Below are 27,871 nucleotides of genomic sequence, written 5' to 3' on the forward strand. Positions count from 1 at the left end.
AAGCACAGCTTTGGCACAGCTTCTATCTTCTTAAGATGTACATGTCATTTAAACAGTATACCTCCAAAGTGACCCAAAGCAGCTTTATTTTGGCCTTTCTGTTCGGGCTCAATGGGAAACAGAATAAACAAACAAGTATGAGTCTTTACATGGACATGGGGGTGCTTACCACTGCCTATCTTTTGCAGCTATAGAGTTCTTAGTGGCCATAGATGGGATCTCCAGTATAGATGTTGAATACATACCGAATCTTTTCTTTGTGGGTAGAAAGGTCTCTTTGCCTCATTCTGACATCTGTCACCTTGTTGACTAAAGGACTCAGGATTGCACTTTTATGCTAATTTTGACCTTTATCACAGTAAAAAAGAAAGCCAAAACAGAGCAAGAGAATAGCAGCTTTCTCCATGCCTCTCTGCATGCCATCATAGCACTTCCGTTCTCTTCCCAAGGGAGAAAGTTGTAAAAGCGTGTTTTTTGTTGAATTGTTTTTTCCAGAGTGGCAAAAGACACGCTTTCATGCCCATCCCACTTGGGAAGAGAACAGAAATATAGTCAGCCTGTCCCATATGCGGGCTTCCCATATGTTGACTTGAGGTCACATGGCTGAGAAGCCCCATTTTAATTATTGGCACGTGCACCACGCTGCGCACAGGACCACACCCCAGTAATCTAAATAGGGCTTGAGCATGCACAGAATTTGCTTTATGTGAGGGAGGGGGGTCTGGAACGGATCCCCCGCATAAAGCAAGGGTTCACTGCACTACAACAGTGTGCAGACAGACATGGAGAAAGTTGCTACTTTCCCTTTCATTTCAGCTTTTTTGTCATGTGATAAGGACATAAGGAAATTTGTTTGTACATCTGTAAACATTTAGAATCATAGAATCATAGAGTTGGAAGATACCACAAGGGCCATCCAGTCCAACTCCCTGCCATGCAGAAATTCTCAATCAAAGCATCTCCAACAGATGGCCATCCAGCCTCTGTTTAAAGATCTCCAAGAAGGGAGACTCCACCACTCTTCGAGGAAGAATGTTCCCGCATTGAACAGTCCTTACTGTCAGGAGGTTCCTCCTAATGTTGAGGTGGAATCTCTTTTCCTGTAGCTTGTTTCTATTGTTCTGTGTTCTAGTCTCTGGAGAGCAGAAAACAAGTTTGCTGCATCCTCAATATGACATCCCTTCAAATATTTAAACAAGGCTGTCATATCACCTCTTAACTTTCTGTTCTCCAGGCTAAACACATCCAGCTCCCTAAGTATCTCCTTGTAGGACATGGTTTCCAGAGCCTTCAACATTTTGGTTACTCTCCTCTGGACATGCTCCAGCTTCTCAACATCCTTTTTGAATTGTGGTGCCCAGAATTGGAAACAGTATTCTAGATGATGCCTGACCAATGTAGAATACAGAATACTTCCCTTAACTTAGACATTATTCTTCTATTGATGCAGCCTAGAATTGCATTGCCTATTTTAGCTGCTGCATCACACTGCTGACTCATGTTCAACTTGGTCTACTAGGACTCTTAGATCCTTTTCACACATGATCTCATTCAGCCAGGTGTCCCCCATTCTATCTCTATGCATTTCATTATCCTCCCCCCCCCCCCAGTGCAGTACCTTACATTTATCTGTGTTGAAATTCATTTTGTTAGTTTTGGCCAAGTTTTCTAATCTATTAAGGTCATTTTGAATTTTGATTCTGTCCTCTGGGGTATTAGCTATTCCTCCTAATTTGATGTCATCTGCAAATCTGATAAGCATGCTCCCAATTATTTCATCTAAGTCTTTGATAAGCACTGGGCCCAGGACAGAGCCCTGTGGCACAACACTGGTCACTTCTCTCCAGGATGGAGAGGAGCCATTGGTAAGTACCCTTTGGGTTCGGCCAATCAATCAATTACAAATTCATTTAGCAGTTGCATTGTGTAATCTACAATTTACTAGCTTGTTTGCAAGAATGTCAAGGGGACCTTGTCAAAGGCCTTACTGAAATCAAGATAGGCAATATCCATAGTATTCCCTTCATCTACCAAGCTGGTAATTTTATCAAAAAAAGAGATCAGATTAGTCTGGCATGACTTGTTTTTCAGAAACCCACGTTGACTTTCTGTGATTATGGCATTGCCTTCTAGATGTTCGCAGATTCTCTGTTTAATGATCTGCTCTAGAATCTTTCCTGGTATTGATGTCAGACTAACTGGATGATAATTGTTGGGATCCTCTTTTTTCCCCTTTTGAAGATGGGGAGAACATTTGCCCTCCTCCAGTCTGCTGGGACTTCTCCTGTTCTCCAGGAGTTCTCAAAGATTATTGCCAATGGCTCTGAGATTACATTTGCCAGCTCTTTTAATACCCTTGGATGTAGTTCATCTGGTCTCGGATATTTAAATTCATTTAGATTAACAAAGTATTCCTGTACTACCTCTTTACTTATTCTGTGCTAGATTTCCCCTGTTGTCCTCTGCTCCATTTTCCTCAGGTTGAGCACCCTTTTGCTTTTGTGAGAAGACTGAGGCAAAGAAGGTGTTGAGTAATTCTGCCTTTTCTCTGTCCTCTGTTAGCATTTTGCCATCTTCTCCATGTAGTGGCCCTACTATTTCGTTCTTCTTCTTTTTGCTGTGAACATACCTCCAAAAGCCCCTTTTATTGTTCTTAACCTCTCTAGCAAGGTTGAGCTCATTCTGCATTTTAGCTTTTCTGACTTCTCTCCTACACATATTCGCTATTGATTTGAATTCTTCTTCAGTGATTTCCCCCTTTCCCCATTTTTCTATACATGTCCCATTTAAAACTTAACTCATTGAAAGTTCTTTAGTCATCCATCCTGGTTTCTTGAGACACCTCCCATTTTTTCTTCTAATTGGAACTGTTTGAAATTGTGCCTTCAGTATCTCCCCTTTGAGAAACTCTCATCCATCCTGAACTCCCTTCTCCTTTAGTATTCCTGACCACAGGAACATCCTCAGTATTTCCCTAAGTTTACTGAAATCTGCTCTCCTAAAGTCTAGAATGCATGTCTGACTATGCCTGGCTTCTCCTTTCCAATGTATATGATCACTCCCACCTAAGGATCCCACCACTTGCACCCCAAGTCATCCCTGTTGGCTAGGATCAGATCTAAAATAACTGACCCCCTTGTTGCCTCTTCCACCTTTTCGACAATGAAACTGTCTTCCAGGAAAGTAAGGGATTTGCTAGCTCTTGAGGTTTTGGCTGAATTTAACTTCCAGCAAATATCAGGATAATTGAAGTCACCTTGATAGTTTACCCAAAACCTAAATTCATTCTGACTGCAAAAAATATCTGCTTTCTTGTTTAAATTTATTCAGTTTTGAAATGAAGCTATACCAAGTTGGTAACAAAGCTCCAGCATGCAGCCCATTGAAATGCATTCATCTGAGAAAACAGTAATTTAAAAAACCCTAAGAAACTTCACCAAGATACCTCAACCGACATGTTGCTGAGTAGAAACTGCAGGGATTTGCGGACAAACTTAAAGTAGCCATCCAAAACAATGTCATCTATGTATTCCACGTAATTAGACCACATTGCTGTTTCCTTACTGGCCTTGAACAGTTCTGCATTTTCCTGCAAATAGAACAAGTAATTAATGATAATAAGCAATGGCCTGAGGCTAGCCAATATTCTTTGGTTAATCACAAATGCCTTAATAGTAGAAGGTTCACACAGAGAATACTTGATCAATTCAACCATTAATGACAAAAACCACCAAGAAATGGAAGTTTTGGTTGGAATAATGATCTGACATGGAACTATCCTAAGGATAGCCAAGAACTCAAAGAGATGATGAGTATTGATGCATTTTGTCACTTGTGTGAACCAAAGGATTAGTGGAGTAAGACCAGAACATGAAAAAAAATAATAGTTTGGGGGACTACAACTTCCAGTGGTCATGCTAGCTCCAGAGTCCTGGGAAATGCTATCCTCAACATTTCCAAACTCAAAGCAACATTATGCAAAAATAATTATCTATCCATTTGTATACAACACAGGCAATACAACACCTGTGATTAACTGGACTTGCTCCTTTTCTTCCTTCTGGCTAAGAAAAACTCCCTCTGAGTCTTTCATATGGGGCAGGGGAGGACAACCAGCATGGGTCATAAACCATTTTTCTGCTACTCTGCTCCTCCAGATGCTGCACAGACTATCCAAAGTATCAGCGGGGTGGGGGTGGAGAGTGGCTTGGTGGTTTATAGGGTTGCCAGGCCAGAACTATGGGGCAAAATAGACAGCCTCTTTGTGGCAGCTTCTCGGCGGCTTGGGAGCATGTTGTTTAGAATACGCACACCCCCAAGCTGGCAGGAAGCCACCGTGAAGCTGCCCACCCAACCACACAATGGGCAGCTTTGTGGCATTCCGGCAGCATGGAGTTTAGATGTCGCATGCCACAGGAGCACCGCAAAGGTGCGGCAGAGGCGGAAAAGCCGGCTTTTTGCCAGCTCAAAAAGGAGTGGCTTTCTGCCGCTCCTTTTTGAGCCAGTAAAACATTCGGTTTGGGGCATGGCATGCAGTTGCCGCGGCCCCAACCCAGTGCTTTAGAGTCATCTGTTTTGGGCCTATGATAGGTCCTGATATTTCAGTGCCAAAACCTGAGATCTAGGGATAGCTACTTTTGATGTCACAGAAGGCAGGCTCTGGTGATGTCACTAGGTTTGATACATTAAGACTCAACCACAATTCCAAAAAGTATGCCATTCAAATAAGACAGACAAAATCTAGCAAATAAGGGAAAGGTAAGGATATACAAACTTTCCAATATACACACTGAGATTCTTCTCTCTCACCTCGAAGACTGAAGAAGAGGGGCCAGGATCTGGGAACTAGTTTGGAAGGGGTAGTGCTTCCAACAGCCTATTTGCAAGGTAAATTGCCTCTCCTGAAAGTTTCAGAAAAGGCAGTGTACTCTTTTGCAGTGAGAAAAAAGGCAGTCTGGGCAAGTCTGTATGGGTTAAGAGCTGCTAAACAGCTTGTAGGGGGATATATAAGGTATAAGGACTGGACTTTGCCCAAACCTGGATTAGGGTGAGCTTGACTACAAACAAACTGGAATGCCTGCTGTTAAACCACAGTTCCAGTCAATATGCAAAATGCAAAGTAGCTCAGAAAATTACCCACAAAAAATAAAGCAGGTGTGGGCAACTGTGGGGGGTTAAGGGGCCACATTATCCCATTGGAGACTTTGGGGAGGTCACACTCCTCCACCATTTAATGCTCCAACAAATACTCCCCAAATAGGACAGTGGGGACATTTTCATTATGTCTTTAAACCCTCCCCAGGTCGTATTATGACCAGAAGTGGCATTTTTTTTCAAAACAGGAAGTTACTAGAAGTCACTTCTGGTTTACTTCCAGTTTTAAAAAGGTCTTTCCTGGGCTTTAAATGGCCCAGATGGCCCCCAAAATATGGTAAAAATTCACCTCATTTGGGCAAAAAAATGACCTTTTAAAAATGTTTGGGGAGCTGGGGTTCACTTGAAGACCATGGGCCACACATGGTATAAAGGAATGGGTGTGCTTTAGTGATGTAACACATGTCATACATAGGTAAGTTCTCTGCCTGAAATTACACCAAGTCATTGTCAGTCAGTGTTGGCCCCTGGTGGCAAACCTGTGGCATGTGTTCCCTCACTAGCACATGGCAGCCACAGTAAGTAGGGGCAGAGGGTGGGGAGTGCAAACGCTTGGCCTGGCTCCTTGTCCTGGGTCAGTTTGCTTTGGGAGAATCGGGCCACGGCAAGGGAGGGCTGGGAGGTGCGCGCAGCTGGCCTGGTTCCTTCACGCAGCTCGATTCTCCTGAGGAAAACTGAGCCGTGACAAAGAGGGATGGTGCACAGACATTCTGGGTGGAAGGCTGACCCCCTTCTGGGTGGAAGGTCTGCCCCTCCCAGCTGTAAGACCCACACCTTGCTATGCTATGGAATTCTGGGAACTGTAGTTTTATGAGGTGTAATCAGGCCATCCATGGGGTTTTCTTGGCTAGTTTTCTTCAGAGAAAGTTTTCCATTGCCTTTCTCTGAGGTTGAAAGAGTGTGACTTGCCCAAGGTCTCCCAGTGGGTTTCATGGCCGAGCTGGGATTCCAGCCCTGGCCTCCAAAGTTGCACACTCAAACTGATGGCTTTCTTTGTTCTTGTTATTGTGCTGTGCCTTCTGTGCTTTATTATGCTTGTTGTTGTGTGCCTCCAAGTCATTTCCAATTTATGGCAACCTTAAGGCAAATCTATTATGGAGTTTTCTTGGCAAGATTTCTTCAGAGCAGATTTTTTGCTATTGCCTTCCTTTGAGGCTGAGAGAGTGTGACTTGCCCAAGGGCTCCCATTGGGTTTCATGGCCAAGCTGAGATTCGAGCCCTGGTCTCCAGAGTCACATGCTCAAACCACTGGCTCTCTTTGTTCTTATTATTGTGCTGTGCCTTCTGTGCATTATTATGCTTGTTGTTGTTGTTGTGTGCCTCCAAGTTGTTTCCAACTTAGGGGCCAGAGCATCCTTCTGAGTGCCAGTTCCTGGCAACCCTAAGGTGAAACTATCATGGAGCAAGCTTTATCAGAGGGGGATGTCCATTGCCATCCTTGGAGGCTGAGAGAGCATGACTTGTGGTGTGATGCCTTCAAGTCGTTTCTGACTTATGGGGACCCTAAGGTGAAACTATCATGGAGTTTTCTTGGCAAGTTTCATCAGAGGGGGGTTTGCTATTGCTAGCCTGAGGCTGAGAAAGTGTGTCTTGTGTTTTTCCCCTGGAAGTCCTGCCCCTGGAAGTCCTGCCTCCCAGAAAGCAGAAGTCCTGTCCCACTGGCATTGGGTGACATCCGCTGTGGGAATGCCACTGAGTTTGGGCATTCAGTCACAAAAAGGTTTGCTATCACTGGTATAGGCAATATCAAGATAGATGGATTTATAGTCTGAATTAGCCTAAACAGCTTCTCATATTATTGAAGGAATGCTAAAAAGTATTCCTGTTTCTATGGGGTGAAGCAGACTGGCAATAAGGAGTGGCCAGAGGCTGCTCTGGTCTCAACTGGACCAGGACTGCCATGACCAGATGGCCCACTCCTGAAGCGGGCTGCCACAGGAGTCCCAAATGGGCTGCTGGCAGGAGTGGATTTTCTCTGCTGCATTTTGGGCCAGCTCTTGCAGCCTCCGTGTGGCCTTCCAGACACTTCGGGGACATGAGTCATGTAAACACTAAATATCTGAAGCAGCTGGAAGTTGCTTTATTTGGCCTGTCTGTTTTGGGCCTAAGTGATGCAAGTCTCTTACCTCAACCATAGCGTGAATCTTTTGTCCAGCATCCTTGACTGCTGCATAACGTTTGTTTAAATATGTTGGTCTTCCATCCAGGTCAAGGAGTGCTGTCTCCTTATTGTCTTTTCTTTCAAACAAAGGACTAGCTGACCATTCCTTTAAGAAGAATCAGATAAAAGGAAAATTTCCTGCTATACCTCTTGGGAAATAAAGCTCATGTGCAGAAGAGCAAAACTAAAAACATATCAAGAGAACACTTTTTTTCCCTCTTTGAAGTGCCTCATGAGTAGATATTTAGGATAAATAATTTTTCACAAGTTACTCACCTGCATTAGCTGCCCGATATTCTCCACATTTAACTTAGCTTTCTGAATCCTTGTCTCTAAATCATATAAGACATTTCGCATATCTTGAATATAGTCCATAACACCTAGTGGAGGAGAAGAATTAGGAAACATACATTAACTTGTGTTACCCCAAGGTCTAACCCTCCGCACACCTCCTCTGTGCTAATATGAAATTGATATCAAAAGGGATGTTTCAGGCAAGTAGTCAAGAGGTCACCCCAGTGTAGGAAACTAGCCACGCCATATAAGGAAGGTGGCCATATAAGGTGATTTAACTGGCTCAGCATTAAGGAAGCTCAAGAGCATATAGCCAGGATATATCAATCAGGACTAGAATCCCTTCACTGATAGGTATGATGGTGGGTGATAGACCTGGTGTTAGCAAAAAGAACAAATGTCAAAGTATACTCCCCTCTGGAGGAGCAATTCCATTGTACAGAGAAATCTGCATTGATTGTCCAGTCATTGACAATTTCCCTTCTCTTGCTTGACTCCTCAGCATTGCTGGCAGCTGCTGAGCCATTTCACTCAACAGAATCCCCTGACTGGAACCTTCACTTCTGGAACTGGTACATTATTACCTTCTGCAAACCTTAAAGTCGCTATCTTCTACCACCTTTTATATTGTTAGTTCTTGTGTGTGTGTGTATGCTTTTCTGTGAGTGGCAATTCTCTTTTACAAATAAAACCACATTTGGATCTTGCATTCTGACGTTCTGTTTCTCGAAATCAGTATACACAAGCTTGATCCCTGTTTTGAGTTGCCAAGCCCTCTCAGCTGCTCTAATTGAGCTAATAAAATTCCCTTATTAAATATTGATTGCCAGTGCCCTCTCTGGACCCTGGCATTTTGGGTAACAGTTGAAGGAGATCTTCAACTATATTAACCTTTAAGAGTTTCTGTACAAGATCCAAGATGGAGGGTTCAATGATAAGAAAGGAGTTTCTAAATAAACATTAATAACTTTCCTATGGCAAGACCTATTTGACAGTGGGCGAGACTACCTTGCAAAGTGGTGAATTCTCCTTCACTGCAAGTTTTTAACGAGAGGTTTGATGGCTACCTGTCAAGAATGCTGAAGCTGTGGATTCCTGTACTGACAGGGAAACGAATGTTTGGAACTATGGTTTCTTCAGGATGAGCCAGAGTTCCCTGGAAATAGGTGGCAAGGGGTGTGGGATAGCAACTCTGAAACTACACCCCCCACATACAAAATGTCAAACTTTCTCCTCCTTCAATGCCACTTTCCATGACAGTTATCTCCACACCCAGATAAGCTTCTTTGAGATTTCAGTTAGTGTCCTGATGCTTGTATGTCTACTTGATGATGGTATAGTTTTGTGATGTTCATAAACCATGTCATAATATTTTTGGGCATTAATAGATGAAAGATGGATCAACCCCCAGTATATCAGGTCAACTTTAAGAGTTGTAGTTTTTTGGTCATTTAGTATGATGACGGATGGACTCAAACACTAGTGTTGAGCATTTTGGCCTTTTGTTCTCTAATGAAAGGGGACTGTGGTTCACAACAGAGAAATTATAAACATCTGTACCTTCATTGCTCCAGAACAGATTTGTCTCAGCTTTCTGTAGGCCAACATCAATTTCTTCTAGCTCAGTCTTGACCAGTGGAAGTTCTACTGGCAAAATTGTCAGTTTGATCTAAAAAGAAGCAATTTTCTTAGGGTTCATACATGGCTTATTTTGAGGAATTGTAGAAAGAGCATAATATCAGGAATGTTGTATCTCTCACCTCAGTCCCACCCTGAACAAAACAGTTTGTGCTGGACTGAATGGCTTTTGATTAGGATGAGATTAGGTAGACTAAGGGCTCATTCCCACTAGAGAATAAATTTATTTCCTGATCGATTTATATGTGTGTGTGGTTCCCACTGTGAACCGTTTCAGACATGACTGTGTTCAGCTGGATTTGTGTTAAAGCGAGACAAATTTAAAAAAAGCCTTTTTAAAAAAACATTAGGTTTTGGGTAATTCTCTTGGAAAAAATCAATTCAGTGGAGGGTTTTTTTTTGGGGGGGGGGTCAATTCAGGGGAGTGTGAACAAGGGATCTGATTCACATTCACAAGCCCTGAGCAGGATCTTGCTTTTTGGGACCTGGCTTTGGGGCTGCTGTGATCCATGACAGACAGCTGACATAGAAAGAAGAAGAGGAGGAGAAGGAGGAGGAGGAGGAAAGAAAAGGCAAATTCCTGAACAAACCTTGCCAAGAAAATCCCATGGCAAGGCACACTTAAAACAGACAAAAGGCTGGTGGCATGATGGGAAGGCTTGGGCCCTGGTGGCTCCTCCTCCACCTCCTCCAGATGGGCTGCCCTCCGGTGTGCCCCTCATTTCGCTGCTGCTCCACTGGAACCCTCTGAGGGACCCTCTACGTCCATGCCAGGGACAACGGTGGCAGTGCTCCATCTCCCTCTCCTCCTCCTTCCCCTGCTGGCTCCCTTGCAAGCCAGCCTAGGGCCTCCTTACTCTGGCCACGCTTCAGCCCCAGAGGTCAGGAAAGGTAGAGGAGGAGGAGGAAGGTGGCAGGGGGTGGAGGAAGAGAGGGAGGAAAGGAGCCAGGAACTCAGGCCCTGATTCCTCCGATTCCTCTGAGTGGCCACCTCGGAATAATCAAGGTGGCTCAGCTGGTTCAGCCTCAACCGCTCCTCTGGGGGTCTTTTCCTGGATATATTGTATCTATACGGTAGAAATAATGCAGTTTGACACCACTTTAACAGCCATGGTTCTATCTTACAGAATCCTGGGTTTTGTAGTTTTGTGAGGCACCAGCACTCTGGGAGAGAAAGCTACAGACCTTGTAAAACTACAGATCCCACAATTCCATACAGTGGGGCTACAGTACTTAACATGGTGTCAAAATGTACTTATCTCTACAATTTAGATGCATCCTAAGCCTTGGGCACAATTCCACCCTTCAAAACATCATTTCAAAGGCTTGCCAGCTTGTGATTTAGACACATTAAACATTGACATAGGAATAGGAATAGAGAAAATGCCTTATTATCTATACAAATTGCACAGAAATCATATCCTATCTTGAACCTTTAATTTTAAGAAAGTGATTTCATATGATATTCTACTACCATTACTTGATCAAGTGGTAAGATAAGAGTGGTAAAGTAGGAGTAGGGCTATGGAGACCCAGACTCAAATTCCCACATAGCCATCATTTTTACTGGATGTTTTTCCTCCAGCTCTCATGTTGGAAGTGGAGAACCATGTATGCCACCTTGAATTCCTTGGAAGAAAGGCAAAATATAAATCAGAGGCTAATTCCCACACCCAAATCCTTGGAGGCAGTACACCCCCATAACATAACAAAGCAAAAAACCAAACCATGAAACTGGAAGTGACATGACATCATTTCCCCTTTTGTCACAGGTATTTTGGGCCATTTTTCGGCAGTGGTGGTATTTTGGAATGGGATTTGCCTTTCTTTTTTGGATGTTTTGGCATCAAAACAGCCAAAATCTGAAGGCTTGTTGGAGAATTCCTCAGGCCACCAAGAGGAAGGAAGGAAGGAAGAAAGAAAGGAAGGAAGGAAACACCCAGGGGCCCCACAGGCCACATTCTTCTTATTCCTGAAATAATGAAGAAACTAACAAAAGGGAGAGAAAGAAAATTCATCACCTCTCATTGTTTCCTGATAAATACCTTATTGTACCAGCCAACAATGAGGTCCAAGTTGTCCACAAACCTCCGGAAAGTTTCATTTTGAGAGAAGAGACTTCCAGCACTGTCTGGAATTTCTTTCTGCTGCTGAAAGTTCAGGTATTTGACTTCACGGAGAACAGCAACAAGCTGCATAATGATACAGCAGTGATAAACAAATGCCCTTCCAAAAGCTGAAAAGAACTGAACTCATGGTGTGATGTCAATCCTAACAAGTGACACATTACATCAAAACACTATTTCAGCAATAAGTGCTTGTTTTTCAAACTTTAAATGGCAAAAGATGGAGGATCAGAATGGGAACCATGACAGTGAAGGATGATGGCTCCAGTGTCAGCGGGATGGTGAATCTGTTCTGGGTTTTAATCCAAATGTTAAAGGAGCCATCCAAAGGGATGCACCTATTTGGGGGATAACGTTTATTCAGCACCTTGGGTAGGTTCTTTGAACTAAAACTTCAAATGGATTCACAACTTACCAACATTGGAGCCACCGACTTCTGCTGGCACACAGTGGAGAAAGTATTTTTAACACTGCCCCTCTGTGACAAAGTCTGAATACATGCCTGCTGCTCCACCTATCTTGTACTGCAGTCCCATGAAACTTCCTTCTATAGGCAGACTCAGATCACTGCCCATTGGCTCATTGATCCATCAGTGCCTATTGCCTATATGCACTGGTAGCAGAAATTCCAGTTTTCAGATGAAAGGATTTCCCAGATGCATTCGGAAACTGTGATTGCCTCTGTATGAACCACATGCTCTGACGGGGACCTCAGAATTGCTTTTAAGGTGAGGGGCCCCAATGCTGGCAGGTAGTTAATTTCACCTTTTTGCAAGGAAGTGGTCAAGGTACTTTTCTTATCCATTATGATGAAGGCGTAAAATACACATTGTGTACTTGTAAGTGACCTCCATGTGATCAGTATGGCTTACTCCCATGGGATAAATCGCAGACAGGCTTTATTATTCTTGGGAGGGCTCAGCAACAAAAATTGTCTTAATAGCTCTTAATCCTTGATCATTTAGTACGCTTCTGACTGATAATTCCTGACGAGGCTCAATTACATAGGAGACTTGGTGGTCCAATTTTACCAGATCATTTTGGGAGGACTGCCACTGCCCCCATACTATTCTGGGGTCCCTGTGCTCTGCCAATGAGCTATGTACTCTCCTTTCTATCATGTGTTATCAGACTGCAGTAGCTTGCATTTGTCATCATTGCCCCACACGAATAACTCAGCATAAGCACAAGTGAAATGCAGAGAAGCAGATGAAGGCTGGGGCAGCTGTGGGCTCCAACTGTCATAAAAATTTCAGAAAAATCCAGAGGGTCCCAGGTTTCCATCCTGGAACAGCTTCTGCTGCTTAAAAAATCAAGCTGGATGTTTCCTCATAACTAGGGATGCCATATCCCGCTTGTAGGCGGGACAATCCCGCTTTGGGCGGTGCCGTCCCGGTCTGGTTTGGCACCAAGACCGGGACGGCACCACCCGCGGCCACCTACGCCCCCGCGTGCGCTGCGGGGTCCTCCAAGGCCTCACTGAGGCCTGGGAGCGCTCTCCGCGATCGGAGCTCCGGCCACAGAGACGCTCCCTCCCAGGCCCCAGCGAGGCCTTGGAGGCGGGTGCGCAATCGCGGGGTCCTCCAAGGCCTCCACGAGGCCGGGGAGGAGGAGGAGGCCGCTTGGCACCGCAGCGATCGCCGCGATGCCAAGCGGCCCCCACGCCCCTTCCCGGCCTGGGAGCAGGCGTAGGCTTTCTCCCAGGCCGGGAGGAGGAGGAGGCCGCTTGGCACCGTGGCGATTGCCATGATGCGAAGCAGCCCCCACGCCCCTTCCTGGCCTGGGAGCAGGCCGAGGCTTTCTCCCAAGCCGGGAGGAGGAGGAGGAGGACAAGGTTTGAAAATGTAGGACCTTTTTTTTTTATTTCCTGGCCAGGAAATTTTAAAAAAAAGTCCTACATTTTCAAACCTTGTCCTACATTTGTCCCGATTTGGAGGTCCTCAGGTATGGCAACCCTACTCATAACCAAACAAGCTGGTAGAAACAGCATAGTTAGAGCTCTTCCTTGCTTGTGGACAGTTAATACCCCAGTCTGGCACTTGCAATAGCAGGCTGGGGCATTTACTGTTGAATAAACCCACAGGCATTCCTATGCTGAATAGTCCACTCCATGTTTTTACAGTAAATCTAATATATCAGAATCTTTACTTTGGACTGAAACTCTGCAGCTGCCCTGAGCATTTCTACTGACTTTCTGAGTGGGAAGGGAGAAGATGGGTGATACGTATCATAGTTCAAAATTTCTGGTGAGGATGTATCCAGGTAAATTGTCCCTGAAATTGATGCAACATGCTAATATGTTGGTATTTTATTCTCAAACCTCTTTGCTGAAGTTCACACTAATAAGATTTGTCTTTGGATCTCTCTGGATCAATGGCTGCTCTAGATTGAACTGACAGTCTTGGTCAACTCGCTTAATCCACTCTTCATAAATCTGCTCACGATAACCTTGCAGAAGACGTATCATCTCATCATATTTTCCATAGATCAGCTTGGCTTCAGAACTGACCATAATGCTACAGGTTACAAAAAAAGAAAATCCCCACTGTCATATGGCAAATGGCACTAAATTAACATGAGAAAACTTGAACATTACTTTGGAGAATACAGTACTGGTGGTGATGACTAGGCATTCTCTAATGCCAGATATCAGACTGAATGTTACTTACGGGTGATCAATGCCACGCAAGTCTTTCCTTGGGATTTGTAATCTTTCCTGGAGTTCCCATGCCCATTTCAGTTGCCCAGCAACAGGTGGCATGTTTTTGCTTATAGGAGGTACATGGTCTCCAACTTTTGTGGCAGATATTTGTGCATCATACAGAATCTTTGCCTTGTCCAAATCAACATTGAACATCTCCAAAAGCGCTGCATAGTGTGGAGCTACATCTGCCTTAATCAATGGACGCTCCAACAGAGATGCAAACATATGGATTTGCTAGACAACAAATATTGCAGCAAAAAAAACACCTATTAGATCATCAAAAAACAAAAATAAATACTTTCTATGAAAGATATATTCAAGAAATATTTGCTAAATTTGTTTTGAATTATGCTAAACGAATGCACCAGCAACAAAGTGTTCTCTCTCTCCTTCTCTCCTCCCTCCTCCTCTGGGATTCCCTTCCAAGCCTGTGCATCTTTTATCTCCTCCCCCAACAGCTTCTAATTTTCTAGAAGTAGGCCCAGTAGTCCAATTAGTCTGTTGCATCAAAAATGAGTTTTCTGGCACCTTAAATATTAACCTGTCTTATTTGACATAAATGTTCTGATGAAATGGGCTGTCCAAATCCTGATTATGGTTATCACTAAATGGAGAGACCCCTTGTTTTTCAGAGTTTGACTTGGATTGTCAAAAAGATCTGTGGTGTTTTCTGGAATCCCTAGGGCAATGAAATGACAGCGTGATCTGATAATATTTCAGGTCCTTTTGTAAAGTCATTAAAGATTTCTCTCTGATTTTTGAAACAGAAAGTTCTAGATTATATATGTCAGTAATATCAGGCCAATGTCATTTTTTTCTAATTATTTGGAAATTAAGACATCTTTCCCCCTAATTATGAAGTAGAGTTGGATGGTTCTTCCATGATAGCTAGAGATAGAAGGCCTCTCCACATATAGGGATTCAAACTATTGTTACTGTTCTGCAGCTAAAGATAACGTAGGCTCCATAAAGACAGGCCAAACTAACGCTGCTTTGAGTCACTTTGGAGGTATGCTGTTTAAATGATGCATGCATACTAAGAGTCCGGAAGTTGCGCCAAAGCTGTGCTCCAGTCCTTAGGACTAGATCTTGGCTTTGGCATGGCTTCCGGATTCTTAGTACACATGCATCATTTAAATAGCATACCTCCAGAGTGACCCGAAGCAGCTTTATTTTGGCCTGTCTGTATGGGGCCTACGTAGTTCCTGGATAAGGAACATGCAAGCTCCTTCATGGGAAAATGTACCTTGACAGCAGATTCAAAACTGGAACAGTCAGTAAATCCTTGATAGAAGATGGTGGCCAAACGTCTATCCAAATCCTGAATTTTGATTTGGAAGTCTGCAAAATCTTCCTCAAATTGCTTTTTACAACAACAACAACAACAACAACAACAGAATGAATTAATTCTCCCATATACTATATTGCCTAATTTTAAAAAGTTTATTCAATAAGTACAGTGAGGCAGAGGATGAGCTAGGCCAATTTATCTTAAAGGAATATCATTTGTTGATATAGTGACTAGTACACACCAGGTTTTCCTGGTCTACATTAAGCCAGTCTACATGTGTGCCATCAAGAAAATACTAACCTCATCTGCTGGATCTAAAGGGTCATATTTGCATTCAGCAAACACTTTCACATATTCAAGAACCTCCTCATAAATCTGGACCACCAGGCTCCCAAGGATATTGCCTCTCACACCACCCAGCTCAATTTTTTCCAGTTTGAGGAATTCAATTGCTGTCATGTACAATTCCTTTAAAAACACACACAGCACATACACACAGTTAATTGCAGGCTTACTCCTTTGCGCAAAAGTAAGACCACCACCAAAAAAAACCCTAGACCCTGAAGAGAGATGATCACCAGAAAAAAAGAAGGCAGTTTTACAAGACACTCCAACATTTACATTCCCATTGTCTCTATTTTATGAGCCATTGGTCATAAAAAGTAATTTTGTTTAATATCAACCCTTTCAAATAGGCAGGCATCAACAATAGATCATCATCTTAAAACTTAGTTTTTATTCTTAACAGCAACCTGCAGACTTCAGCTTATATTTTATAAGTTAAACATATAGGTCTACATCTACATCAATGTATCTAGCTCTATATGGCTACAAATAATATATGACTGCACTGTCAAATCTCCTGTGACTATGACTGTTTTGTACTTCAGATGAACTCTTCTATTCTCACCTCTATTGTCTTCAGTCTGTGGAAAAATGAATTCATTCTAGTAAAGACAAGAGTAGAAGGGAATTCCCAGAAGAGTGGCTCTTTTTCCTGCAGATAAAAATAAAGACTGTGAAGTCGAAGGCTTTCACAGCTGGCATTCATAGTTTTCTGGGGGATTTTTAGGCTGTGTGGCCATGTTCTGGAAGAATTTATTCTTGACATTTTGCCTACAATTGTGGCAGACATCTTGGGGGGAGGGGGGCTTTTTTGGTACTGTTTCTAGGGCTTGCCGTTTGAAGTGTTCCATGTAAAAGTTTGCTTTCACGGGGCTCAAAGGGCTTCCCATGGCTATCCCATCCCTCTGCTCATAGAATTCATTGTCACACTGGAAGTAGGTTGTGGTGAGGCAATGTTCAAACAGGGCTGTTATGTCTTTCAGAAAAATTTGTTGGAACATCCTGTTTAACAAGCCCCCCCCCTCAATCCCACCCTGTGAAGATGCCAGCCACAGTTGCAGGCAAAACATCAGGAATAAATTCTTCCAGAACACAAACACACAGCCCAGAAAACCCACAGAAAAATAAGGATTCCTTATGCAGACCTGGCCACACATAGCTTCCAATGATTGCTGATGGGTCTGTGTCCTAAAACAAGGCAGACTAGAACTAGGAAGGATATACACAGGACTGCTTTGCTTAGTCCTGCTTACTGTGGATAGGGAGTTAAAATACTGCTGCCCTATGTGGAAGAAGGAGATCATTATGGGAAAGGGGGGCTGTTCTGTAGGATAAGATATATATTTTAGTAGAATGAACTTCCTTATGGAAGTAACCTATGTTATGTAAGCCAGTCCAACTTCTGAATACAGAAAACAGCACTACAATTAGTTAACAGTTATTCATATTACCTACTGAAACACAGAACAACTATCCCAAACTGTAAAAAAAACCAACACAAAGCAGTTAACAGAATTATTTGTTCACATGAACTGAGATGACTTAGGCATGAAACAGACAGGTCAAATAAAGCGAATTCCGGCTGCTTTGGGAGCATGGTCTTTAGATGATGCATGCCCAATGTGGCTGGAAGCTACTTTGAGACAGCCTAAGGGGGCCCGAAGCCACCACCAAAAGGAGAATATTTAATCAGCTCCTGCCAGAACCCTATTTGGGACCATAGCCCTGGCCTGCTTTGGGAGCAGGCTGTGTGATTACCACAGTCCCAGAGCGATTGCAGCTAGAGCACATGGGAGCACTCCCTTTGGGTCAACTGTTTTGGCCCTTAGTTATCTAGAACAAGTTGCACTGTGAAGCTCTGAGTAACTCTTTGTCTAAGAGTTGTCAAAATCTCCTGGTACCAGTGACCAACCTTAAAAAAAGCTGGCATCATATCTGTGCAGCAAATCTCATAGGTCTTGTAGAGTTTCTCTATCACAGAGATTCCCAGCTTAATCCCTGACAACACTTCCTCAATTTCTCCTTGCAGGCCTTTCATCACTTCCTCAGGACACAGAAAGTTACGTGTCTAAATAGAAAAGAAGGAGATCAAAGAAGATGCTTAGATACATGCACAAGCCACAAGGAACCAGACTTTAAAGATGGGATTTCATGACATTTTGGTTGTGTAAGACACTTTTATTGATAGCTGAATTGCTCCTGGTAGCTATTGGGATGCCAAAAGAGGATTGTTTCATCATGCTTTTAGACATTGTTGCTATTTGTGGCCCTTTTCACACATAAACACAATAAACATGAAAATATCAGCATGGATACTATTGGCAATCCTTTCTAGAACAGACCTACTGAATCAACTGTTGAATAGTGAATCAACACATATATAAATTGAATGGCTCTACTCTTATGTGGATTATCCAGAGGAATTCAAACTTTTCCCCACTAAATGGAATGCTTCCCCTTCAAAATGTCTCAATCTTCACGCTCCTAGAATTCAAAGACATATACCTATAAGTCTGGAAAAACAGTATGCCAAGAGATCTTGTGGTCTCAAATGTGCTACAAGATCCCTCTTCAAGTTCTCTGTCTCCTATGGTACTTGACTAGTAATAAGACAAACTCTTTCCAAATCTCATACAGATAGGAGCTTGAGGAATGGTTACAGAAGACTGTAATAATGTAATTCATTACCTACAAATACAGATGTTCTGTTGCTAGGAAGCAAACCCAAGCTTATTATTGCTGACTCCTCACTTCTCCTACTTCAATTGCAGAAATAAAAATGTCAGTGAGTAGCAATCCTGTTCCCAATAGAGTAGTGGCCAAACATCCTACTGGCCTCAGTGATTTAAGACTGAACTATAAGAAAGTAGTAAGAATGGCAAGTACAGGCAATGTGTGGGCCACTTCTGTTCAAATTTCTATGCTTCTTAATGGTAAATTCTCAGTGTTGGGCAGTGGAAAGAGCAAGTGTGTCCAGGGTCAGCTTCACAATCCTTTTTCACTTAGATGGGCAATGCAAGGTGAAGTAGGTGGCGGGGGGCAATGTGTTTTTTTTCCCTTTTTCTAATCTTAAGTTTGTCCCATTCCACTTTTCCATCAATTTGCCTTTTTGCATTTTCATGCACTTTTCTCCTAATATATTCATTTTTCAAACTTGGATATGTACATTTTTGCAAGATTTTTTCCCTACATAATACATTGTTGCATGCTATTTTTCCTAATATATGCAAGTTTGTGTGTCCTTTTCTTCAGTATAAACACTTGAAAACACCTTTGGATCAGATAGTTGGAGAAGTGCAAGCACCAAAGCATAACCATAGTTTAATTCAATGTACACATCTGTTAGACTTGCATTAAAATTATACTAATTTCTCTCTATTTCTTCTGGCACTGTCCTTCCAATTCTGCATTATATATTAGCTCCATACCAGAGCTGACAATGGTGAAATACACCCTGTTTTTACTTTTGGTTCCCGCCCCTTCTTACTGTCAAAAGCTCTTCAGCATCTGCAAAAGAAATAGGACTGAATCTGTATTTGAAAGCTATGAAAAACAAAACAATGGCAGTTAAGAACTTGATTTCCAGAGAATAGTACCATTTCAATGAAGAGATTGCAGATCTCTTGCAAAATCACAATGACCCGGGATGGAATGTTGTAGTATTCAGAATTGGCCCAGACCAAGCACACAGTATACATGACGCTGTTGATAAATGTAGGCAGCTGGGTGGATATAAAAAGAGCAAAGGTTTTAGGAAAGTAAACTGCACATGTTTAAGATAATTTATGTAGTTATCAACCTGTCAATCACCATTATTATTTCAGAAATGCTTACCTCAAAAACTGAACATCTAATTTTCTTAGACTAGAGAAAACAAACCCTTTGATAACTATTTCAGTGAAGGCAGGGGTGCAGAGATGAGGAGCACAAACCCAGCCCCAAGCATTCTCATTTCTAGAACCACTGAGCTTTCAAAGAAAGAATTTAGTCTGAAGCAAGAGGACTGAGTATGTGCCTGGCTTATAGTCTCATAGATTTCATTAACATTTTCAGGTAGTATAGAAACTGTTAACTGAGCCAAATGGGCTCCACATAGCTTTAACCATGCATTAAAGAAGTGGACACTACAATAAATAGCACTGTTAGTAGCAATAGCAGCTGGGAGGAGGTAGATTACAGTTAGAAAATGTCCCAGGGAGGAAAGAATTAACCTTTGTTTCCCTGTACTAGAGTTCTGGTTAGGACTGTGGCCCTGTCCATGTACTGATTTTGAAAAAGAGAGAGTCCAAATATCAGGCACTGTTAATGCAATATATAATTTGACCTATTGTGAAGTAGGGTGGAGGATTTTGATCCAGCGTACACACCAAAGTCCCACTATGACACTGCCTTTTTGTGACTGCATACTCATGTGAGGCAAGAGGCAATACTGATGGCAGCAGTGCTGCTGGTAAGGTCTCTTATGTCAGACATGCTTTTGCTGAAGAGCCAACTAAAAGTGCCAAACAGCTACTGCTATAGGGCAGCACCGTTCATGGGGGGGGGGGTGGTGACACTGGTGGAGGATCTCTCAGAGACTATGGCAATGGTATCCAAGCTAGCTATACACCTATTTTGAATGTGAAAACTCTATGATGAGGCAAACCAAATGAAACAAGAGACAGCACCAGAAGATGAGACTCTCAGGTTGGAAGGCACTCAACAAGCTGCTGTAGTACAGCAGAGGATAAGTACAAGTAATGCTGTGACTAAGGACACAATTGGACTCAAGCCAAAAGGACATTCAGATGTGCTCAGAGCTGAAAGGAAAGTCTGAAGCTGCACAAAACACATTATAGGAACACAGAATGTGAGAAGCACAGATCAGGGGAAGATATACACAGTAAAACAAGAAATGAAACATATAAATATTGCCGTATTTGGAGTGAAGGGCTAAAGTGGAAAGGAATGGGCTATTTTGAGTCAGATAATCATAGCATTTTCCTCAATAAATGAAAATCCAAGAAGAAATGAGGTGGCATTAATAGTGAGGAGAGATGTGACAAAAGCATTCAAAGGATGTAATACAAAGTCTGACTGAATGACATCAATAAGAGTTCAGGGAAAACCCATCAATATAACCCTTATGCTCCAACTACAGAGGAGGAAGAGGAGGAGGCGGCTGAAAGATTACGTGCTGAAGTCCAGAAGGAAATTGATCACACACCAAAATAGGACTTGTTAATCATAGGTGAATGGAATGCAAAAGTAGGAAACAAGAGTAGAATCAAAGATTGTAGGAAAATTTGGCCTAGAATCAATAAACAAAGCAGGAGAGTGACACACTGAATTTTGCAAGGTCAACTGTTTGTTTATCTCAAACATATTCTTCAAGTAAACAAATAGGTGATTGTATAAATGAACATCACTCTGGTGGCCAATACAGAAATTAAACAGATTACATAATTGGAAGCAGAAGATGAAGAAGCTCCATTCTCTCTGCAAAAGTAAGACCAGGAGCAGATTGTAGTATAGAGCATAAACTGCTGATATAAAAATCAGGGTAAAGCTGAAGAAGAAAACTAAACCAAACAGGTGCCAAAATGCAAATTGAAGAGTATTCTCATAGAATTTAAAGATGATGCAAATTCAAGCTCCACACATTACTTCTCCCTTCCTCTATATACCTGCTGGTACTCAGTTTGTTCTGCTTCCTCCAAGACAACTTTTAGTGGTTGCAAATACAGGTTAATATCCTCGGCTTCCTTTAGTCCTGCATCAAAGGAAAGTCCCAGAGTAAGTGAACTAAAAAAAGGCTTGACCAAATAGTTCTTAAAGCCATGGACACATATGTCACAAAAGGTCATTTCATATTTTAAGAAATATAGCTATACCTGCAGATACATCCTTGAAAACATTTGTGAGTGCTGGCCAGTAACAGCTCTTTGCTCTCTCCAAAATATCAGCAATCTTTTTAACTTGAGGGGCATACAACTGGAACAGAGCAAAACAAAAATGTCACTGTATTTTCATTTGTTTTTCATCACCATAGAGTAGGACTGAGAATCCTGTTGTTCTCCCAGGTGTTGTTGGAATGCAACTCCCAGCATCCCTCCCCAGTGGATATTCTGGCTGGGGCTGATGGGAGTTGTAGTTCAACAACACCTGCAGGCCCACACAATCCCCTTCCTTGTCATAGACTGGTATTCAGCCAAACATGAGATGACTTTCAGCTTACCTGGCCATTTATACACTCCAGGTTGGCCTGCCGACTGTACCAGAAATCAAATTCTGCTCTGGGTAATGGGTTCAAACCATCCAAGAGAGGTTGTGCAGAATCTTTGCTCAGGATATCTCGGATCTGATGAGACCAGTCAATTATGATGGTTTCAATAGAGTGTAAGAGTGAACTGTCCACAGCTAAAGGCAGACTGAAAATCCAAGAAGAACATAGTGAAATGTAAATAAATGTTTAATGTCCAATATAACAGCTAAAGAATAACACAACCACAACCCTTTAAATACACAGCCAGTTCTTCCTCCTTACAGTTCATATATAGAAAACCAGTGTAGGTAGAATGGCAAAGATTTCTGCAGACAAAAAAATTATAATATTTGATAGGACATAGATACACACAAGCATCTGAAAGTATTTAGCTGATGGATGAATGAGAGATTGATGGGAAAGGGGGAAAGGCTGCATGAGTGATGCAGGCAGGACACTATCAAGTGAAAAGGGATAGAATGCTAGCCTATGGCAGCATACAAAATACATACATACATTGCCTGAACCTTTTAAATAACAGCCACCTAACATTAGAGTAGCTTGGTTTTTAAACTTGGGATGTTATCAGACAAGGCAAATTGGAAATATAATCCTATGGCAATCCGAATGCAATCATGGGGTTTAACGTTATTGTGTGATAGACTACTACATGCAACTTCAGGCAATGGGAAGTCAGTCTGAACGCAATCATGGGGTTTCATGTTATTGCGTGAGAGGTGATCACACGCAATTTCAGGCAATGGCAAGCTATTTTCAGGCTATGTGAAGTCAGTTCGAATGCAATTCGAATTCATGTAAATTCGCTGAACTAGCGAATACACATGAATGCGTTCTGGCCCCACTTTCTTTTAATTTGAAATTAAGAGAAATTCCTACCGTGTGATAAACTCCTAAGTGAACATGGATGTATCTCACTTATAATGCATATGCCCATATAAAAGAAAAGCAGACACAGAGACCATTTAAAAGCACCCACCCTTCAAATACATCTGTTGTGCTGTCCACAGTATCCATGTGCTCTGGCAAAGGAAGCAGTGTTTTTCCTTTGATCTTTCCTCCCATCACAAACATCTCATTCTTCAGCCAGTGGGCTTGCTGTATCACATCATCTGCTACCACTCGAGGCCACCCTGCTAGATTTTCAGTCTTCAGGAATAAGGAATAAACCACCTGGGGAGGGAGAATTGTTTTCTTGCAGTGCATGTATGTGCTTTCAGGTTACCTGTCAATTTATGGTGACCCCATTATTATTTTTATACAGAAGGAATAATATACTTGCTGAGGACAGTGTTGCTTATGTCATCCATCCAAATATTTCAAGAAGCACAGGGAGAATTGAGTGCCTCTTTAATAAGGTACAAAGCAACTTTCCACATCACCACCCACAAGCACATTCATAATGAAAGATAAAACTTGAGATGGGTTGTAGATCACACAACCTGTTTCTAGGATGTCTTGGGACATGCTGTGGCATGGACATGCCCTCCTAAATGTGTTTAATGGTCATTTATGGAGAATACAATCACCAGGCATCCTAGTTAAGGTAGTGCAGCAGTAGAGGCTTGATGCTCAGGGGTTCCTTAATTATCTGGAACTGCAGGTTTTAGTTTACAGATTCCATTTTAGTCTGTCAATCTTTCTGCAAGGAGCATCACAGAAGGCATTCTACCTTCACAACAACAGTATGAGGTTAGGGTTTGGGCACAACTTGAGAACTTTTGGCCCTTTTGATGTTTTTCCTTTTAAGTTCCATTAGTCCCACTTAGTATGAACAATGGTAAGGGATTATGGGATATGGCATCCAAAATGTCTGAAGGGCCCTACTCCTGACCTACAGCTACTATATTCCCTAATTACAGTTAGTTCTTTATTCCTGACTTAGTTAGTTATACTTTCCCATTTCCAAATTGAAAACTGTAGCAAATGAGCTACAATGATTTGGTACAACACTGGAAAAAGACAAGTCTTCCCATTCACTTCACAGCAATTTCATGTTTTCATGTAACATTGCAGGAGCACCCCATCATCCAAGTGGGAAGGCTTATCCCAAATTACAGGATAAACTATCCCAACCCAAGTTCAGACCATGAATTGCTGGTGCAACATTAGGAGTCCTGCTGTAGCCAAAACAGGAACAAGATTCATCATTGTCCATGTTTTTGTATATGAAGCCAAACCTCAACACCACACTCTCTGGTTACTGAAGAAGGATGTATAATGTAATGATAATCATTAATTAATAGTACAAACTCACCTCCTCTATGACAGCCATCATCTGCTCTACAGGAGAAGGACTGATATCACCAACAAGGAGCGTATCCATGAAGTTATCTTTGGTAATGTTTTCATGCTTCTTCTTTACAAAATAAATCCCTTTATTCTTCAGTGTTGCTGGGAAGCCAATGCAAGGAACTAGTTGTCCTGTTGGGAGGACAGTGATCACCAGGGCTGTCAAATCTTGCTTTTCATAGAACTCATTGAGCATGGTGAGGACATCATCGCTAGTTGCAAACTTGGACCATTTGTCAGGCTTAACACGGAGATAGAGGGTGCAGTAATTCTCTATCATGTCCAGTCGTTTGTCTGTCGTCATTTTGAATCTTCAATACCTAATCACTGTGTGAACAAAATAAGGCAAATAGTAAGGTGGAAGGACTCTCTCTCTCTCTCTCTCTCTCTCTCTTTTCTTCTTCTTGGGTTTGGAATAGAAGATCCTTACCAACATGCTTCAGAACTGCCTGTGCAGCCTGTCTGTATTTTCTACTATGCTATGCTGTCTTCTTTTTTCATATACTACTTAGTACAGAATTAATTGTAGCAGAATAGAGGTAAGAGGTTGAGGTTTAGCTTAGATCAGGGTTCTCAAGTTTTGGTCCCCCAGATGTTCAGTCCCCAAAATTTCTGCCCACTGGTTATGGTGACTGGGGCTCCTTGGAGCTGAAGTCAAAACACACCTGGAGATTCACAGGTTGAAAACCAATTTTTTTAGTGGAAGATTCCTCCTCCACCACCTGTAAGTTAAATGAAAGCTTTTTGCAGCTCATGTAAATGTATATAATTAATTGACCAAGTTGGCTGGCTCTGCTACCACCTCTCCCACGATTATGCAAGCCTCCAATGAGCTGAGCATGTACAGCAGCTGAACATTTGATCTGCTCTTTTCAAAAAGTCAGGAAAACATTTGTCTCGTTGAGATGCAATCATGAATGAAGGCTTTGAACTTAAAATCCAGGTATGTACTTCAAGAGGGGCTGAAAAGAATAGGAGTGGTCCCTCTTATCACACATCCACATATCTATGATGCACAATTCTTTCATCTCTACAGGGCTAAGGACTTTGTCCTAAAAGAACCATAGGAAAAGACAACAGTGGCATTCACATAGTTCAACACTGCATATCTCTTTGAAACCTATTTGGAGACAGAAGTTCAATACGTTGGCTAGCTTCTGTGCAATTGTGTACAAATTATGAAATGAAATTGCCAAAATGTATGATTTTTTGTTGCAATTTGAAATAAAAGAAGAAGAGAATGTATGATAAAATGGGCTAAGAGCTTTGATTATAATATACAGGTGGGCCAATAGGAAAATATGAAGATAAGGGGATTGAAATTTACATTATGTTATGATCTTAGATAAATGTTGTGAGATGATGTATCAGTGGTATATGTTGCCAGATAAATTGCTTAAAATGTTTTAAGGTGTTTCTAATTTAGCTTGGAAATATGAACATGATTAAGGGATATTTTATCATTTATGGTAGATATGGGGGCAAGCTAACAAAAAATGGTTTCAAATAGATGTGTTGATACAGAGGATATCAAAAATTAATATTAAATTAAAACAGTTTATTTAGAGATTGTTGAATTTACAGGTGGAGAAGACACACAGAAGATTATTTCAGTATATGATCACAACAGCAAGATTGTTGTATGTACAAAGATGGAATAATTCAACATTACCTACAATGGCAGAGGGGTTGTTGACTTAGCAGAAATGGATAAATTGACTTGTCTGATTAGAGAATGGTTACTAGTGACCTTTCTCAAAGAGTGGAAACCTATTATAGACTTTTTGCAAAAAAGAAAGAAAGACAGACAGACAGACAGACAGACAGACAGACTTTGGAGTTTATCACACAGGAGGAATGTTTCTTAATTTCGAATGAAAAGAAAGTGGGGCCAGAACTCATTCACATGAATTCGCTAGTTCAGTGAATTTACGTGAATATGAATTGTGTTTGAACTGACTTCCCATTGCCCGAAAATAGCTTGCCATTGCCCGAAATTGCATGTGATCACCTCTCACGCAATAACATGAAACCCCATGATTGCACTCGGACTGACTTCCCATTGCCCGAAATTGCGTGTGGTGGTCTATCACACAATAACGTTAAACCCCATGATTGCATTCGGACTGCCATTGGATTATACTTCCAATTTCCCTTGTCTGATAATGTCCTTTGTACCTTTTGGTGTTGATGATGAGAAAGAATAGGATAGGATATTGAAGAGAAAGGAATGTGTTGTAATATTAGAGAGTGAATCATGAATACCTATGGACCAAAACACATGGCAGAAATAATCCAGTATGAGACTGCTTTAACTGCCCTGTCTCAGTGCTAGGGAATCCTGGGAATTGTAGTTTATTGTGGCTCTCGGACAGAGAAGGCTAAATGTCTCACAAAACTACATTTCCAAGAATTCCATAGCATTGAGCCAGGACAGTTAAAGCAGTCTCAAACTGGATTCTTTCTGCCATGTGATTTGGACCTATAATGGATGAAAGAAAGATTAGGAATCCTCTTTTTCTTCTTTTCTTTTTTCTTTTACTTCTTTCTCTCTTTTCTTTCTTATAATTTTTATAATTCTTAATGCTTTTTTCAAAGTTTGAATAAAAAAATTACGGCCCCACTTTTGGCTAGCTTTTTAAAAGCCTGAAACAAACACAGAGCAAATTCACTGCACCTCTGACATGGAAGCCTCTGATCACTACTGTGCAGGGCAGAATGGGAAACACGGAGGTCAACCAGGATCACAGAGCAGGAAGAAAGGTTAAATTCCAGTCTCCTAAATCCTACAGTACTCATAGTTCACACACAATTACACACCATGGCTGTTACTGTTTATTTTGAAAAGTTACATACAACATCAAACCATGTACTGTAATGTGTAATTTGGCCTATGCTGGAGAGCAGAATCTTTGCTTTCCCCTTGCTAGTGGTCCTGCAAAAGATTATCCAAATGACTGAATGAGAATAAGATGCAGGGAAAGAAAAACAGACAAAAGAGATTATAGGGTGGAAAACTGGATTACAGGATGGAAAACATTCAAGGATGTTGCCAAAGCTGCAAAAGTTATCCCAGTGGACTCTCCTTCAGTATTCAGTGAGGTACTTTAGGTATAGACAGGATTCTGGGCAAACTCACTGGGAATTTTCAATTACCTCTCTATGAACATTAGGACCCACTTCCCTATATGTTTAAAATCTTAAAAATTAAAGCATTCTTTTCCTCATAGCAAACAAACTGGCACAGAAATTCAATAACAAAGATCATGAAAAAATTGTTATAAAAGTTTGTACTTTAAACTCTAGCGGCATGCTTGCAACACTACTAGACTGGCACAAATTAGTTTTACAGACACACAATGACCTACATTCTTTTATTCCCGACTCAGAGAGACCTACTGAATCCGTTAGAGTCATCAGTGTATTGACTCACCATTTAACAATTGACTGAATGGGTCTAGTCTGGTTTTTTTAATTATTATTTCAAGGATTTATATCCTGCCTTTTTCCCACAATGGGATTCAAGGCGGGTTTAGTCTACTTGGGACTAATCTGCTCTAGCTTGAACTAATAACAGGATGCCAGCCAATGGGATGGTTAAGCA

General features: G+C 41.7%; 1 protein-coding gene across 1 annotated transcript in view; it reads right to left on the minus strand.

The window, feature by feature from the left end:
* The window catches only part of LOC149322291 (dynein axonemal heavy chain 17-like), an 84,811-nt gene extending 60,240 nt beyond the window's left edge, over nt 1–24,571 (minus strand). Inside the window, exons 1-17 of the mRNA XM_089525681.1 lie at nt 24,233–24,571; nt 22,955–23,148; nt 21,931–22,123; nt 21,587–21,686; nt 21,380–21,465; nt 19,310–19,435; nt 17,626–17,781; nt 16,279–16,365; nt 15,669–15,836; nt 15,324–15,440; nt 14,043–14,311; nt 13,694–13,889; nt 11,293–11,439; nt 9,170–9,278; nt 7,592–7,695; nt 7,281–7,421; nt 3,446–3,589 (exon numbers count right to left, since the gene is read on the minus strand). Of these exons, the coding sequence (XP_089381807.1) occupies nt 3,446–3,589; nt 7,281–7,421; nt 7,592–7,695; nt 9,170–9,278; nt 11,293–11,439; nt 13,694–13,889; nt 14,043–14,311; nt 15,324–15,440; nt 15,669–15,836; nt 16,279–16,365; nt 17,626–17,781; nt 19,310–19,435; nt 21,380–21,465; nt 21,587–21,686; nt 21,931–22,123; nt 22,955–23,148; nt 24,233–24,571 (2,676 nt within the window). The remainder of the gene's footprint in view (nt 1–3,445; nt 3,590–7,280; nt 7,422–7,591; nt 7,696–9,169; nt 9,279–11,292; nt 11,440–13,693; nt 13,890–14,042; nt 14,312–15,323; nt 15,441–15,668; nt 15,837–16,278; nt 16,366–17,625; nt 17,782–19,309; nt 19,436–21,379; nt 21,466–21,586; nt 21,687–21,930; nt 22,124–22,954; nt 23,149–24,232) is intronic.
* Between the last annotated feature and the right edge of the window lie 3,300 nt (nt 24,572–27,871).

The sequence above is a fragment of the Sceloporus occidentalis genome, unplaced genomic scaffold, assembly GCF_023333645.1.
Source record: "Sceloporus occidentalis isolate IW3139 unplaced genomic scaffold, rSceOcc1.0.p SCAF_1, whole genome shotgun sequence".
Classification (NCBI taxonomy): Eukaryota; Metazoa; Chordata; class Lepidosauria; order Squamata; family Phrynosomatidae; genus Sceloporus; species Sceloporus occidentalis.